General features: G+C 45.1%; 1 protein-coding gene across 2 annotated transcripts in view; it reads left to right on the forward strand.

The window, feature by feature from the left end:
• Nucleotides 1-7,776: 7,776 nt before the first annotated feature.
• The window catches only part of GLDC (glycine decarboxylase), an 89,048-nt gene continuing 81,426 nt past the window's right edge, over nucleotides 7,777-15,398 (forward strand). The window contains exons 1-2 of one of the 2 annotated variants that reach the window (XM_080669557.1): nucleotides 7,777-8,247; nucleotides 8,790-8,868. In XM_080669557.1, the coding sequence (XP_080525683.1) occupies nucleotides 7,993-8,247; nucleotides 8,790-8,868 (334 nt within the window). In that variant the 5' untranslated portion in view covers nucleotides 7,777-7,992. The remainder of the gene's footprint in view (nucleotides 8,248-8,789; nucleotides 8,869-15,398) is intronic. The other variant, XM_080669558.1, reaches the window with a different exon arrangement.

Consider the following 15,398-nt stretch of genomic DNA (forward strand, 5'->3'; position numbering starts at 1 on the left):
TATCTTTACCTTTTTCTTCTTCTTTCTCTTCTTAAAGAACACCCTTCAGCATTTCATGTAATCCTGGTTTGGTGGTGATGAACTCCTTTAGTTTTTTCTTGTCTGTGAAGCTCTTTATCTGACCTTCAACTCTGAATGATAGCTTTGCTGGGTAGAGTAATCTTGGTTGTAGGTTCTTGCTATTCATCACTTTGAATATTTCTTGCCACTCCCTTCTGGCCTGCATAGTTTCTGCCGAGAAATCAGCTGACAGTCGTGTGGGTGCTCCCTTGTAGGTAACTAACCGTTTTTCTCTTGCTGCTTTCAAGATTCTCTCTTTGTCTTTTGCCCTTGGCATTTTAATTATGATGTGTCTTGGTGTGGTCCTCTTTGGATTCCTCTTGTACGGGGTTCTGTGTGCTTCCTGAACTTGTAAGTCTATTTCTTTCACCAGGTAGGGAAAGTTTTCTGTCATTATTTCTTCTAATAGGTTTTCAATATTTTGCTCTCTCTCTTCTTCTGGCACCCCAAAAATTCGGATGTTGGTACACCTAAAGTTGTCCCAGAGGCTCCTTACACTATCTTCATATTTTTGGATTCTTTTTTCTTTTTGTTTTTCTGGTTGGGTGTTTTTTGTTTCCTCATGTTTCAAATCTTTGGTTTGATTCTTGGGGTCCTTTGATCTACAGTTGAGTTTCTGTATATTCTTTATTTCAGACAGTGTATGCTTAATTTCTGACTGGTCCTTTTCCATTTTTTTTGGCATTCTCATTAAGATCCTTAAAGGTCTCACTAAGTTCCTCAGCGGTTTTTAGAAGATTCTTGAGTAACCTTATAAATGTGGTTCTGAACTCTATGTCGTCCATTAGTTTGCTTTCCTCCATTTCTCTCATTTGTGACATGTTTCTTTGTCTCCGCATTTTGCTGCTTCCTTGTGTTGATGGAGTGGCTTTGTGTGGTAGGTGACCTATAGGGGCCAGTAGCTCAGCCTCCCCAATCACCTGAGGTGGACGCCTTTGGTACACCCCTTTGTGGGCTGAGTGCAAAGTCTTGGTGTAGTTAAGCCTTGATTGCTGTTGGTACACTGGGAGGAATTGACCTCCAGGCCAATTGGCTGTGAGGACCCGCTGTGTCTATAACGGAAGAGCTGCTGCGCTGGAGACATGCTTATGGTGTAGGACTTGTTTCAGTGGGGCTTTGGTGCTTACTGAGTCTGCCTCTTGAATGTGTCACTTATGGATGTGAGGAGTTAAAATCTGGTGTCTCACACTGACCACTAGGTACACTGGCTTCTGGATCTCCAATGGGGTACAGGTCAGCTACTGTCTGAGGCCACCCAGCAGGAGCTACAGTGAGAACTACAGTTTTCTCCTCTTTGCTTGGGGTTTGGAGGTTTTGGAGCTGTCTGACCCGGGCAGCAAGTTTGCTAGGTTAAGCTGCGATAGGGCAGGCCATTCATATGCTAAAGCCGCTGCTTGGAGCTTGGGTGGGTTCGTAGATTGTGCAGGGCGGGGTCTCAGGGCGTGACCAGGCTAGGGTGTGGCAAACAGCGATGGCTGCCAGTAAGCTGGCTCTGCGTCTCCGACCGTGTCCCCGCGTCCTGCGCCCCAGCACAATAAACAATTATTCCTGCGCGCAGCCCTGCAAGCAAGCCTCCCTCACTTTCCGACCCCACGGCAGACAGTCCAGCTTCTCCCCGTAGGAGTTTGGGTCCCCCGAGTCTCCCCAGAAACTGGAGTTCGGAGTAATCGGGAGCTTATCTCCCTTCGGGTTGAAAACAGCAGTGCTCCCAGATGCCAGTCGCCAGCCCAATTTGTGCGTCTCCGTACCTCAGCTTTTCAGCGCTTGTGCACCCCTCAATGCTGTTTGCTCTTTCCTTCTAGTTGTAGAACTTCCACTCAGCCAGCATTCCCGTGGTTCTGGGTGATAGACGTTTTGTCTTTTAGTTGTAGTTTTGAAATTGTTGTGCGAGGCAGCAGTTTAGGTGTTTACCTACGCCGCCATCTTGGATCCTCTCCTACTGTCTTCTTTTTACAGTGACTGTAAGGGTGTCTCAACTCCCTTCTCCTTGGTTTGTCTATAAATACAGAGTGAAAAGTGGAGCTTCGCAGCATGCAGAAGTGGCGATGAGACTGATTCTGACCAATGAGATTCAAGAGGAAGTCTGTGGATTCATCCATTAGGTGAGGCTTTATACATATGATGGCTTGATTTCTTAATCCAATCCCTATATTTTCTTTTTTTAAAATATTTTTTATTGATTTCAGAGAGGAAAGAGAGAGGGAGAGAGAGATAGAAACATCAATGATAAGAGATAATCATTGATCAGCTGCCTCCTGCACACACCACACTGGGGATTGAGCCTGAAACCCGGGCATGTGCCCCGACCGAGTTGATGCTCAACCACTCAGCCACACCGGTTGGGCTCTTTCTTTCTTTCTTCTTTTTTTTTTTTTTCTCTTTCTTTAAAATACATTTTTATTGATTATTTTAGAAAGAGGAAGGGAGAGGGACAAATAAATATTGATCAGGGATTGAGGGTGGACCTATGAACCAGGAAGTCATGGCTCCATTCCCGGTCAGGGCACATGCCCAGGTTGCGGGCTCGATCCCCAGTAGAGGGTGTGCAGGCGGCAGCCATTCAATGATTCTCTTGCATCATTGATGTTTCTATCTCTCTCTCCTTCTCCCTTTCCTCTCTGAAATCAATAAAAATATATTTTTTAAAAAAGAAAAGAAAAGAAATATCCATGAGAGAGAAACTTCATCAATTGGCTGCATGCGCCCTACTGGGGATCAAGTCCACAACCTGGGCATGTAGCCTAATCTGGAATCAACCATGACCTCCTGGTTCATAGGTCAACACTTAATCACTGAGCAACACTGGCCAGGCCTTATTCTTATTCTTTAAAAAAAAACAAAACAGAAACAACTTTATTGCTGAAAGTATTACAGATGTCCCCCTTTTTTCCCCATAGGCCCCTTCTAGCCCGCACCCTCCCCCTGCCCCAGGCCGTCACCACACTATTATCTGCATTCTTATTCTTAAAGATCATGTTCCCAAATAATGTTCTGGCTTGTGTAATTCTAAGAAAGAGGGGTTTTGCAATTCACCCAGAAAAATCATGGCCTTACTGCTTTCTTTTTATTCACACCATTAAGACCACTCTCTGGCCCTAGCCGGTTTGTCTCAGTGGATAAAGCGTCGGCCTGCAAACTGAAAGGTCCCAGGTTTGATTCTGGTCAAGGGCACATGCCCGGGTTGTGGGCTCGATCCCTAGTGGGGGACTTGCAGGAGGCAGCCGATCCATGATTCTCTATCATCGTGTATGTTTCTATCTCTCCCTCTTCCTTCCTCTCTGAAATCAATAAAAATATATTAAAAAAAGAGACCACTCTCTGAAGCCCTTATTTGAATCACTGTAAAGACTCAACTATTGCCCAGCCTCCCAGATCATATCCTTTTACCAAGAGACTTTGCAAATGTCTCTCCTTGCTGAAAGGAAGGTCCTAACAGAACTAGAACTTTTGGACCTCTTCTTGCTACAGCTGGGACCAGTTGCCCTGTACCTGCAAGCTCAGCCCGGGTTCTCAGGCCTGGGACAATTCCAAACTTTGGGCAGGGAGAGCCTGCCTGAGACGTGCTGGCACCTCATGCAAGCTAATAATTTGGAGTTCCTTTTAATATTTTTTCAACATTTATTTAATGGGAGCTGCACTGGTACTTCTAGGCAATGTTAGTTGAAGGTTTTTTGTTTGTTTGTTTGTTAATCCTCACTGAAGGATATTTTCTCCATTGATTTTCAGAGAGAGTGGAAGGGAGAGGGAAAGACAGAGAAACATTGATGTGAGAGAGACACATGGATTGGTTGCCTCCCCCATGCACCACAACGGGCCCGGGATCAAGCCTGCAACTGAAGTATGTGCCCTTGACCGGAATCAAACCTGAGACCCTTCAGTCCAGAGGACTGACGCTCTACCCACTGAGCCAAACTGGCTAGGACCGGAGTTCTTTTAATTTTCCATTCAGGGGTGAAACCAGTGGGTTTCCTCCTTATGGAAACCTGTGTGAAAGTGTGCACTGGTGCTGGCTCATTTTTGGTGGTTCAGTCCCCTAGGATTGGTGCTCAGGCCATGGTTTAAGAGGCCTGCCCCATCTGGATCTTCCCATTTCAACAAGTGGCATCTTCCACCATCATCTCACAGGTGCCAGCATAGAAAGTACAGGAATGCTGCTGCTCCTCTTACCAATAGATTTCTCGATGTTTAGGTGAAGTGACTGTTTTCTCTGCCCATCTGATGCCGGGAGACATAAAAGCAGTTCGGTCTTACTTCCTGGTCAGCCCTACTTCCTGATTAAGCAAGAACAAAGAAAGCGCGGGCCAAGGGCCAGAAGAACCTCCCACATCAGAAAAACCAATCAGCTAGGACAGATACCCAGTCCCCAACCAATCATCCCATGACAACTCCTTATCCTACCCCTCCCCTCCTGAGTGCTTATATACCGCAACACTCGGGAAAAAAAAAAAAACGAGGCTTGATCAGAACCCTGTCTTGCCTCCGTTCTTCGCGTTCCTTGTTTGTTTCATTCTCTTAGGTGGTTCCTGCGTGCCCTCGTTGCTGCCCCGCGGGCCGGGGCAATCTGAAAGATACACTGAGAGGGTTGAAGAGTATGTTGCATGTGATCAATCCATTCCAACATTTCTATCTCACAAAACCTTTGGATTCTTTCTTCTCTATTATATCAAGAAATTTCTAGTATCTTAACCTAGTATCTAATTTAATGAAGGCCATTGTTGAGTCTGGTTTCAGTCAATCAATTGAGAAAATCCTCAGAGCCACTCCTGGCTGATTGAGCTAATACACTGACTTTAGAATCTCTGGTGCTATAATATATCAATAATTTCAATATTATATTCCTTCTTCTTTGTTCTAGAACCCAGTCCTACACAGAAACCCTCTAGTGCCAATATACATGAGCAGTATCTTTTTTTTTTTAAATATATATTTTATTGATTTACAGAGAGGAAGGGAGAGGGATAGAGAGTTAGAAACATCGATGAGAGAGAAACATTGATCAGCTGCCTCCTGCACACCCCCTACTGGGGACGTGCCCGCAACCAAGGTACATGCCCTTGACCGGAATCGAACCTGGGACCTTTCAGTCCGCAGGCTGACGCTCTATCCACTGAGCCAAACCGGTTTTGGCTACATGAGCAGTATCTTGCAATTCTTTCCCTATATAGACTTTTCCTCTGGTGTCAGATGTCTTACCCAACTTCCTGGGGTACAGGGAGATCTGATTCTGGTTGTGGACATAGAGGTAAAGAATCACTGGCACACTTTTGCAAGATTGATGCTTTAGTGAAGCCATTATAGGATCTTCAAGCAAGGGATGGCCAGTATCTCAGAGAGGGGCAGAGAGACTGCTTCAGCAAGCAAGGGGGACTCAGTGGGATTTGGGGGTTCAAAATAATCAAATTCAATGCAAACTACCAAAATGTCCCTATTACAAGTCTTTGGGTTTTAAATTAATCCCTAACTTTCATATATAATACCTAAGAAGACTGTGAATTCAGCTCCTGTGATAATTTGGCAATCTGCAGGATCAAGCATTGAGTCTAATATGTAAATACTTTCTGCAGCTACAGAAGTTAAGAAATTCTTTTAGAGCATTGAAGCTCTCTAGTTCTCTGAGCTGTCATTTTATTCTGTAAACTCTCCATGTCATTCAGAAGCTACTAGCTCTCTCAGTGGTCCTTCTATGTATCATTCCTACCAGAGAGTCTAAGCTAGCAGAGGCATGTCTTCAATAGGCACTTTATTCTCCACTGATAATTTAAGTGATTGTTTCCATTTCATGCCCAAGACCAGCATGATCTCATTTTCGACTAGTGATGTTATCATTGACTTAAAACAGAACCAAGTCAGATAGGTAGTCCTAGATTCCTATCTTTGGGGGTCAGTTTTCTAAAGCCACCTTTGGCCTTAGTTACAGTCTCTGTTAAAACTTATTTAGGGCCCTAACCGGTTTGGCTCAGTGGATAGAGCGTCGGCTTGGGGACTGAAAGGTCCCAGGTTCGATTCCGGTCAAGGGCATGTACCTGGGTTGCAGGCACATCCCCAGTAGGAGGTGTGCAGGAGGCAGCTGATCGATGTTTCTCTCTCATCGATGTTTCTAACTCTCTATCCCTCTCCCTTCCTCTCTGTAAAAAAGCAATAAAATATATTAAAAAAAACTTATTTAGGAAACAAATAAAAACACTCATAAGTATTTCAAGCACAGGAGGATTAAAATGCCAGTAATAGGTGCAAATGAAGCCATTGGAAGAATTGGAAGAGCAAGACAGGGTAGATAGACCTATTTTCAGGTAAATCACTGAAGCTGTCTGTAGTCCAGGACAGCAAAATATTCTTGCTGCCTCCTAGGCTGGAAAACCACAGGACATTTCCATTGTGAGAACAGCTGCCCTGCTCTTCCATTGTGAGTGATTGGTAAGGAAGTACTTCTTGTCTTCTACCACCCATGCATCTGTCTGCTGTTGCCAGAGAAACAAAAAAATGGTTTCTGCTTTTATCCCATTTCCAGTACTCACACAAGTGTATCTTTTTATCAGAAGACTAATAACATCTACCCTGCCTGCCACACACACACATTTTGCCTAGTGTTCTAGGTTTTCTGCCTCTCCCTTAGTCTCTGTGCTGTCAGCTCCAGAATCCAGGGTATGCAGAGCATAATTAAAGGAGGAAGCTTAGAGGAAGAGGAAGAGCAAGAGGTCAGGTTCTCTCTTGCCCTACTCTAAGTACGAGTAATGTTCTGATGATTTTGGTCCCACTCTCTTCCTCATATTAGAAGGACAATGGGAATTTTGAAAGTTCAGTGTTTTTTGTTTTTAAATATATTTTATTGATATTCCACAGAGAGGAAGGGAGAGGGACAGAGAGCTAGAAACATCGATGAGAGAGAAACATCGATCAGCTGCCTCCTGCACACCCCCCACTGGGGATGTGCCCGCAACCAAGGTACATGCCCTTGACCGGAATCGAACCCGGGACCCTTCAGTCCGCAGGCCGACGCTCTATCCACTGAGCCAAACCGGTTTCGGCGAAAGTTCAGTGTTTTAATAAAAATCTCAAGATATAGCTAGAGAGCTTAGATTTACAAAATACCTAGGTATAAATAATTTTCCAACTAAGATGATAGTGCAAAATATACACCTTAATATATTTTGCATTTTCCCATGCACAATATATATACACAGAATATATATATATATATATATATATATATATATATATATATGTATAATCTATTTTTAAATTCCATTCAACTCTGTGAGATGACAAAATTGAAGCTCAGAGGTTGAGGTTGATTAACTTGACCACTATCCTACACTATAAAAGAACTCTCATCTGCCCACATTGGTTTCCATGAGATACAGAGGGAAAGGTACTCCAAAATTAAGGTATGAAAACTAACCAACTCAAAGTGTTTGGCCTCCGGGTCAGAATCACCTTCCATCTCCGCTGAGTCCCTTAGGCACTTCGCCCGCGGCGGTCCACCCGGATCCCGCATGAGCGAGATCCCAGACTGGCGTCCCACTTGGTGAGCCTCAGCCTCTGCCATCAGTCAGAGATGGAGTAGGAATAACTGAGGATGCCGGGAGCAAGCGCCCGAAAGGGGGTAGGGAGAAGGGGCGGGGTGGGGTCCGCCTCCGCCCCCTCCCCTCCGTTCACTCCCATTGGCCGAGCGTTTGCTGGCCCCATCCCACCGCCCGCCCCCAGGGCGACGCTTAAAGTGTGCGGAGCAGGTGCCTGGAGTGGAGCAACAACTTTGCGCGCGTCGCCCATTCATCGCCCGGGAGCGTACGCACATCCTTCTGTCGCGCCGGTCATCCTCTGGGAAGGGAGTCCAGGCCGGAGGCAGCCGCCACCAGAGGGACCGCAACCAGAAGACGGGCCGAGAGCGCCACTGACTCTTGCGGTCCGTGGCTGGAGACTGTGGCTGCGACCATGCAGACGTGCGCCAGGGCCTGGGGGCTGCGTCTGGGCTGCGGGGTCCCCGGCGGCGGCCGCCTGGCGGGAGGCGCGGGGCGGCGTTGCGTGCAGCAGAGCCGTGACAACAGGAGCGGCGGTGGGGACAGCGGCGGGGCTGGGGCCTCGCGCCTTCTCGAGCGCCTCCTCCCCAGACACGACGACTTCGCCCGGAGGCACATCGGACCTGGGGACAAAGACCAGAGGGAGATGCTACAGGCCCTGGGGCTGGCGGTAAGGACCCCCATCCGGCCCTCGGGACCTCACCCCGCCCCGCCCCGCCCGGGTTCTGCCGGCTCGGCCTCCCGACCCCCCTCCCGAGCTCTGCCTTGCTCCGCGTGGGACCCGCGTCCCGGTCCCGGGCCCTGGAGTGGAAGCGAGTCCGCGCGCTCGGTCCTCCGTACCCAGCCTTCTCCCGCCCGCGTATTTTCTCTTCGCGCTTCAAAACCGTTTGTTTTTTCAACCCAAGTCGCCCCGCTGACGAGTCCTAACTTTGGGAGAGGAGGAACTCCTACTAGTTTATCGAATTATCTCCCGTTGCCGACTGAAATCCAACCCGGAGTGGCCAAATCACTCCTCCACTTCATCATTTTCTTTGCTCCAAGCGATTTCTAGTTTTCAAAGTTGTTCTTTCCTTTTTAAAAATAAACCATAATTAGGCGACTTAAATGAGGTTCCCACAAGTCTTTGCAGATGCAAAACACAGAGGTGACTCTTTTAATTCAGAAGCATTTTCCTCCCGCTTTCGTGTTCACCGTCTCGCGTTTTAATTCTAGAGCATTGATGAATTGATGGAGAAGACGGTCCCCGCGAGCATCCGTTTGAAAAGGCCCTTGAAATTGGAAGACCCTGTTTGTAAGTGGCCGGGAGGGCTCCTTAGACGCCGCTGGCTCTGGCCGGTTGTCTTCTATGGTCTCTGAAAGTCCAGCTCTAGGTTAGGATTGCTCAAGACCGGGAATGAATATGTTTATTTAAACAGAACAGCGGCGGATGCTCCAAGGTGAGGGAGAGAGTGGAACATTTAGTCCCATAAACAGTCAGTTTTGTACCCTCGGATGGAGTTGATGTAGCACCCTTCTAGGTCTTCATCTCAGAGGTGTCGAGGTCCCTGCAAACTTCCCAGGGAAGGCAGTGCACCAACACGTGGGAGGACGTCTCACTTCTCAGGCACCGACTGGGACGGTTCTCTCATCCTTTGGGTTGAGAGGCTTCATCACGTCTGCAGATCAGGATAGAGACTCAGAAGGGACAAAGGAATTGCCTATAGTCATGCAACCAGGAGAGTCACACACAGATGGGGAGACCCAGACATCTGGCCTCCACGCCCAAGGTTCTTTATACCATAATAGCTTTTAATTCTTCTCTTATCTCACACCTACATTTTATTATTTGTACCTACTGAAAGGCAGCAGTACTTTTTAAAAATCTGAATGATGTTTATAGAGAAGCACACAAATAAGATTAATGTTTTGTTCAGAGAGCTTAATTTACTCACAGACATTCTTAGAATTTTATTTTATATTTAAATGTTTTTAATAGTCTGAAGATTGCCTTTCAGAGGTCCTCCAGGACTGAGGCAAGAATCCACCAGTCAAAGGGACAGGCAGAACTGAAGAGCTCTTGTCAATTGGTTTGTTTTGTTTTCGGTTTTAGGACAGAGAGGATATATGGAAGGCAAGCTTTATTTTGTTTTAAGATAAGTTGAAGTATGAAGCCAGTCCATCTGCGGCTGGCTAATGTAAGTCAGGCTGTGCTGAGGACTGCTCCCCTTGCTGGTTTCAAATCTGAATCAGTTTCCCTGAACAGAGGATGACCGGCACGACAGATGGATGTACCTTGTTCATAGAAGAAAATCTGCATGTTTTGTTCTGTTGAAGGGATTCAGACCTAGGGATAGCTGGAAGCCTTACCTATTTCAGTTTGAGGAAATCTTAATCCTGACTCAGTGGATGTTTAAAGAATGAAGAGTTGCATATTTTTAAAGCAAGATTTAGGTAAATATATAAACAAGTAAATGCCTTTCTGGGACTTTCAAAGTCAGAATATTTAGGTCAGCACTTCTTATAATATAAATGAAAATAAGATGTTCTTTAAGAGTGTCAAAGCCTAGGAAATGTGTCAGAGTTGTCTATCCTTTTTTAGTTCAACTACTTGTTTCTAGCAGAATAATTTGAACATCAGGGGCTTCCATTTCTTCACCCTGTGCCTCTCTCTCCCTCTTCCTCTCCCTCTCCCCTCTCCCCATCTCTCTCTGTCTCTCTCTCCCTTGGAAATGAATTTTTTTTTTTAAAAAAAAATGTTTTTATTGATTTGAGAGTGAGAGGGAAAGAGAGAAACATTGATGGGTACTTGTCCTGGCCGGGGATCAAACATGCAAGCTGGGTATGTGCCCTGACCAGGAATTGAACCTGCCACCTTTTGGTGTACAGGACAATACTCCAACCAAGTCACACTGGCCAGGATTAGAAGCACACTTTAAATATATATATATATATATATATGTTTATTATTGATTTCAGAGAGAAAGCGAGAGGGAGAGAGAGAAATATATATGATGAGAAAGAATCGTTGATTGGCTGCCTCCTGAACGCCCCCTACTGGGGATGGAGCCCACAACCCGGGCATGTGCCCTTGACCAGAATTGAACCTGGGACCCTTCAGTCCGTAGGCCAATGCTCTATCCACTGAGCCAAACCAGCTAGGGCGGAAGTACACTTTTGATAAGTAATTAGAGGCTTATGTGTAAACTTTAAACCCAGCAGCTTCTGTGAGATTTGAGCCTGGTCCATCTGGTTGGTCTGAGCTGACTCAGAAAATATTGCATGGTCCGGAGTCTTCCCTTGCCCTGAAGCAGACTAGCTCTGCCCAGAACTTGCTTCTTGGGAAATGAATATTCTCCACATGGGTAAGCAAATGGGTCTGGGCAACCTCCACTAGTAGTATTTCCATTTAATAGTGAGGCAGCATTATCCAAACTTGGTTTCACACGAATGCCTGTGTTCTATTGTAGTCAGAGAGGAATCTGGACCACATATTTGTTCGCCAGGTACAGAGAAGACTAGTAAGAGCTAGTCATGAGTCCTCAGTGCCCTCATAGCTGAGTAAAACCATTGTGAGAACTATAAGCAGCATGGACATATGTGGCTTAGCTCTTATGACTAACTTAATAATCTCAAGAGTTTATGTAGTGCTTACCCTGCACTGGGTACCTTGTAAAGTACTTTCATGTGTTAATTTAATCCTTATAGTCCTGTGAGGCAAATACCATTTTCACCTCTGTTTTAAAGAAGAAACCATGGAATACAAAGGACACGTAACTTGCCCAAGGTCACAGCTGGTAAGCGGTGAAGACAAAATGCAACCTAACTCAGGCAGTCTAGCTCCACTATCCACACTCCAACCACCAGTCTACACTGTCTTCATTGTGTCCTCTGCCAGGGGGTGAGTGTACAAACGAGAAAGTTTCTGTCCTGAATCTCTGAAGTATCCAGTTTATGGATGTGCACAAATCCAATCACACTGGAATCACTGCCATTTGCCAACTGCCCTATGGAAATGCAGTGGCGTGCTGAGAGCACAGGTAGGGGACACCTCCTGCTGCCAGGGTGCAGGACTAGGGCTAGGTCTTGAAGGATGGGTAGTGCTGCTCTGCTGGACAAGGCTGGGGGAGGCTGCTGCAGGCAGAGGGACCAGCATGTACAGAACAGCGTGTCCTGACAGAATCAGGGAAGGACAGATGGTTCACCTGTCATGTAGGATCTTCCCCCTACTCTTGGGCACTTCAGGAAGTAACTTGAAAGAATACCTTGATTATCAATTGGCTTCTCAGTAAGTCATACTTAGAGAAATACGAAAAGCTACTCAGTTCAAAGCCCTATCAGTTTCATCCTATTAATCGAATCCCCCCTCCCTCATCCACATACATACATAAGGGGAGAAAAAAAAAAAAAAAAAAGACAGAACAGCCCTGACTGGTTTGGCTCTGTGGATGGAGCCTCGGCCTGGGGACTGGGGGGTCCCGGGTTCGATTCCGGTCAGGGGCACGTACCTTGGTTGCGGGCACATCCCCAGTGGGAGGTGTGCAGGAGGCAGCTGATCGATGTTTCTCTCTCATTGATGTTTCTGGCTCTCTATCCCTCTCCCTTCCTCTCTGTAAAAAATCAATAAAATATATTTAAAAAAAAAAAAAAAGACAGAACATTTGTTTCTCTTGATAGTCATTATGGATGATTTTAGCTTTTTTTTTTTTTTTGTTACTCTGCTTTTTCTAGATTTTGTATAATAACTATGTTTTATTTTGTAATTAATACAAAATTTAGAAGTACTTTAAAGACGAAGCCAATCACTTTCAGCTATGGTATGCCTCACCGTGTGGTACTTGCAGGGAGGTCATCTCTGAACTGAAATTACTGAACTAGTCTGTAATTTCAGAGGCTGCAGGGTTTAAAGTTTACACAAAATTGCACTTTGCTTATTGTGGGCATGCGTATGCTTAGGAAGAGAGGAGAAACTAAACTGCCTAAGGTTCAAGTTGGTCAACCAGAACCGAGCCCCTGAGCTGTCAGAGTGAGACTTTTAACAGACTTGTGAAAACTTAATGTTCTACGTTGCATCACTTAGAGTGATTTTTTAAAAAAATTTATTTGAGAGAGGAAGGGAGAGAGAAACACATTGGTTTGTTGTTTCACGTATTTATGCACTCATTGGTTGCTTCTTGTATGTGCCCTGTCCGGGGCCTGAACCTTGGCATGTCAGGATGATACTCTTAACTCAGTGGTCCGCAAACTGTGGCTCTCGAGCCACATGCGGCTCGCGAGCTGCAGTTTGCCGCTCTGTTGACTAATGAGTTTGCCGACCACTGACCAATAATTACAGGCTGTTGTTGTTCCTTGTGATTAAGCCCCTATCTCAGTGGTCGGCAAACTCATTAGTCAACAGAGCGGCAAACCGCAGTTCGCGAGCCGCATGTGGCTCGAGAGCCGCAGTTTGCCAACCACTGCTCTAACCAACTGGGCTACCCAGCCAGGGCACTTGGAGTAATTTTTAGTGGAGGGAAGTGAGCAGAGAGAGGGGGTGTTGTGTAATGCAGCTGAGGTGGTTACTCTGTCACCCCAGTGGGGTTGGGCACTCACCTGAACTGACCCCAAGGACACCTAGATAGCTGGAGCAGCTGTTCCCCAGGCTGAGGCTGCCAGTTGTCTTCCAACCAGATGATGTCTGTCATCAGGCCCTGCCTGTAGGCTCCTCAGTCTGTAACAAAGCTCTTCCTTGGGCATTCCTTGCTCTTTCCGTTCCCACCTTAATTGTGGAAATAAGCAAAGATCAACCAAATGGTGAAAGCAAACATTATTTATGCTGAACTTGCCGTAGGAGTTAGCCTTTTGTTTTGGCGGAGAAGTGGGTAAGCCACCTTGTGGAGTAAAGGAAAGGCTTCAGGTGTTACCTCTTTGGAGGCTGTTGGCGTGGAGAAGCTATAGGCAGGATAATTAGAAGCAGGGTTTCCTATGTGCTTGGTTAGGGGTGCATATTTCACTTTGTCTGGTTGGTCCTAAATTGGAAACAGGGATCACAGTTAAGGAAGCTGTCAGTTATTAATCCTAGCCATTTGCGGCCGATTATTACAGAAGTTATTGTGCAGTTTCCTGGATTGTCACTGGAGAAAGCATTCTGTCATTCTGCAAGTCTAACTTATAGCAGGCTGGCTTCTGGAGTGGTTTATTGTAGGTAAGGGGGTTGGCTTCTTTACTGTAGGTAAGGTAGGTTGCTGCAGGATGTAAGTTCTGTGGTTATATATGGTCTGGCCACCGTCTGTTTAATTCATTATCTAACAATAGAGCCCTTATATTTTTGTCGTTAATTCCTGGTAGGCAGGCGCCTGAAGATCTGACTGATAACTTAGTCAATCTGTTGCCGAGTTGTTAAATGTTTATTGGCCATTTGCTCTGTGCAAGGCACTGTGAGATAGATATATGAATAAACATATTCACTATCCTCAAGGAGCTTATATCTTACCTTTGTAATAAATTAAGTCAGAAAGTTAAAAAGTCTCAAGTCCATAAGAACTATGGATAAAATGCTGTGAGTGTTCAGAAATGATGTGAAATTGAATAGAAAAAAACTGGGATTTCTGAAACAATGTAAAGAGTTGAAATATATCTTCTTTCTGTAAGAAGCAAGGACAATATCTTTACATTGATGGATGATTTTGTGTGTGCATGTGTTATAAAAAGAAAAAGACTCAAAGAAACAAAGGTAGTACCTTTGCTCTGAAAAAGAAAATGGGAAAATGCAATGTGCAAAAAGCATAATTATGGGAGCATGAGTATTGTTGTAGTCCCATATTTGATTGAATCTTACCAGAATAATTATGTTATAATCATTTGGGGATTCTGGAGTGTTTTCCAGTACCACCAAGCAATTCTTATGGACACTGACTGGTGTCCTACAATTGAACTCAATTCTGACATTATCTACCTGGAGATAGCATCAGATCTCATAGATTAAAGACTCAGTCCCCAAGACTGCCCCTACTTCAGATGTCAATAGCAAGTCCAGGTTGTCACCCATGCTTCTGACCAACAAGCTATAAATTGAAGGTTTTCATGACCCACTCCTTGGGTTTGATTAATTTGCTGGAGTGGTTTGCAGAACTCAGATCAACATCTGAAGTTTACCAGTTTATTATAAATGATATCATACAGTATACTGGTGGACACCCAAATAGTGAAGCACATAGGGTGAGATCCAGAAGGATCCCAAGCACAGAAGCTTCTGTCCCTCTGGAACTGAGGTGGGCCACCCTCCCAGCAACCATCCCAGAAACTCATCAAATCAGTTGTTCTAGAGTTTTTATAGAGCTTAATCTGAACCTTTCCCTTCTTCCCCTTCACAGAGGTCTGTGGGAGGGGCTGAAAGTTACAACCCTCTAATCACATTGTACATTTATTACAACTGATGGGCCTACATTGACATATTATCACCTAAAGTTCATAGTTTACATTAGGGTTCACTCTTGGTGTTGTACAATCTATGGGTTTGGACAAATGTATAATGACATGTATTACCAGTATAGTATTATCCAGAATAGTTTCACTGCCCTAAAAATTCTTAGAAGACATTTTAAAAAAACTACCACATTCATCTAAATTAGCACACTTCCTATGTTAAATTACAATGTTTTATCTAACTTTAAAAAATATGTTTGCTCTCAAAATGAAGTCAATTATACTGTATTGTAAATACAGTGTTACTCTTGAGGAATATTAAGGTGCATAGGAGCATTTACCCATATATTAAATGCTCTAGCTCAGTGGTCGGCAAACTCATTAGTCAACAGAGCGGCAAACCGCAGCTCTCGAGCCGCACGTGGCGCGCGAGCCGCAGTT

The sequence above is a fragment of the Plecotus auritus genome (genome assembly GCF_963455305.1).
Source record: "Plecotus auritus genome assembly, chromosome: 5".
Lineage (NCBI taxonomy): Eukaryota > Metazoa > Chordata > Mammalia > Chiroptera > Vespertilionidae > Plecotus > Plecotus auritus.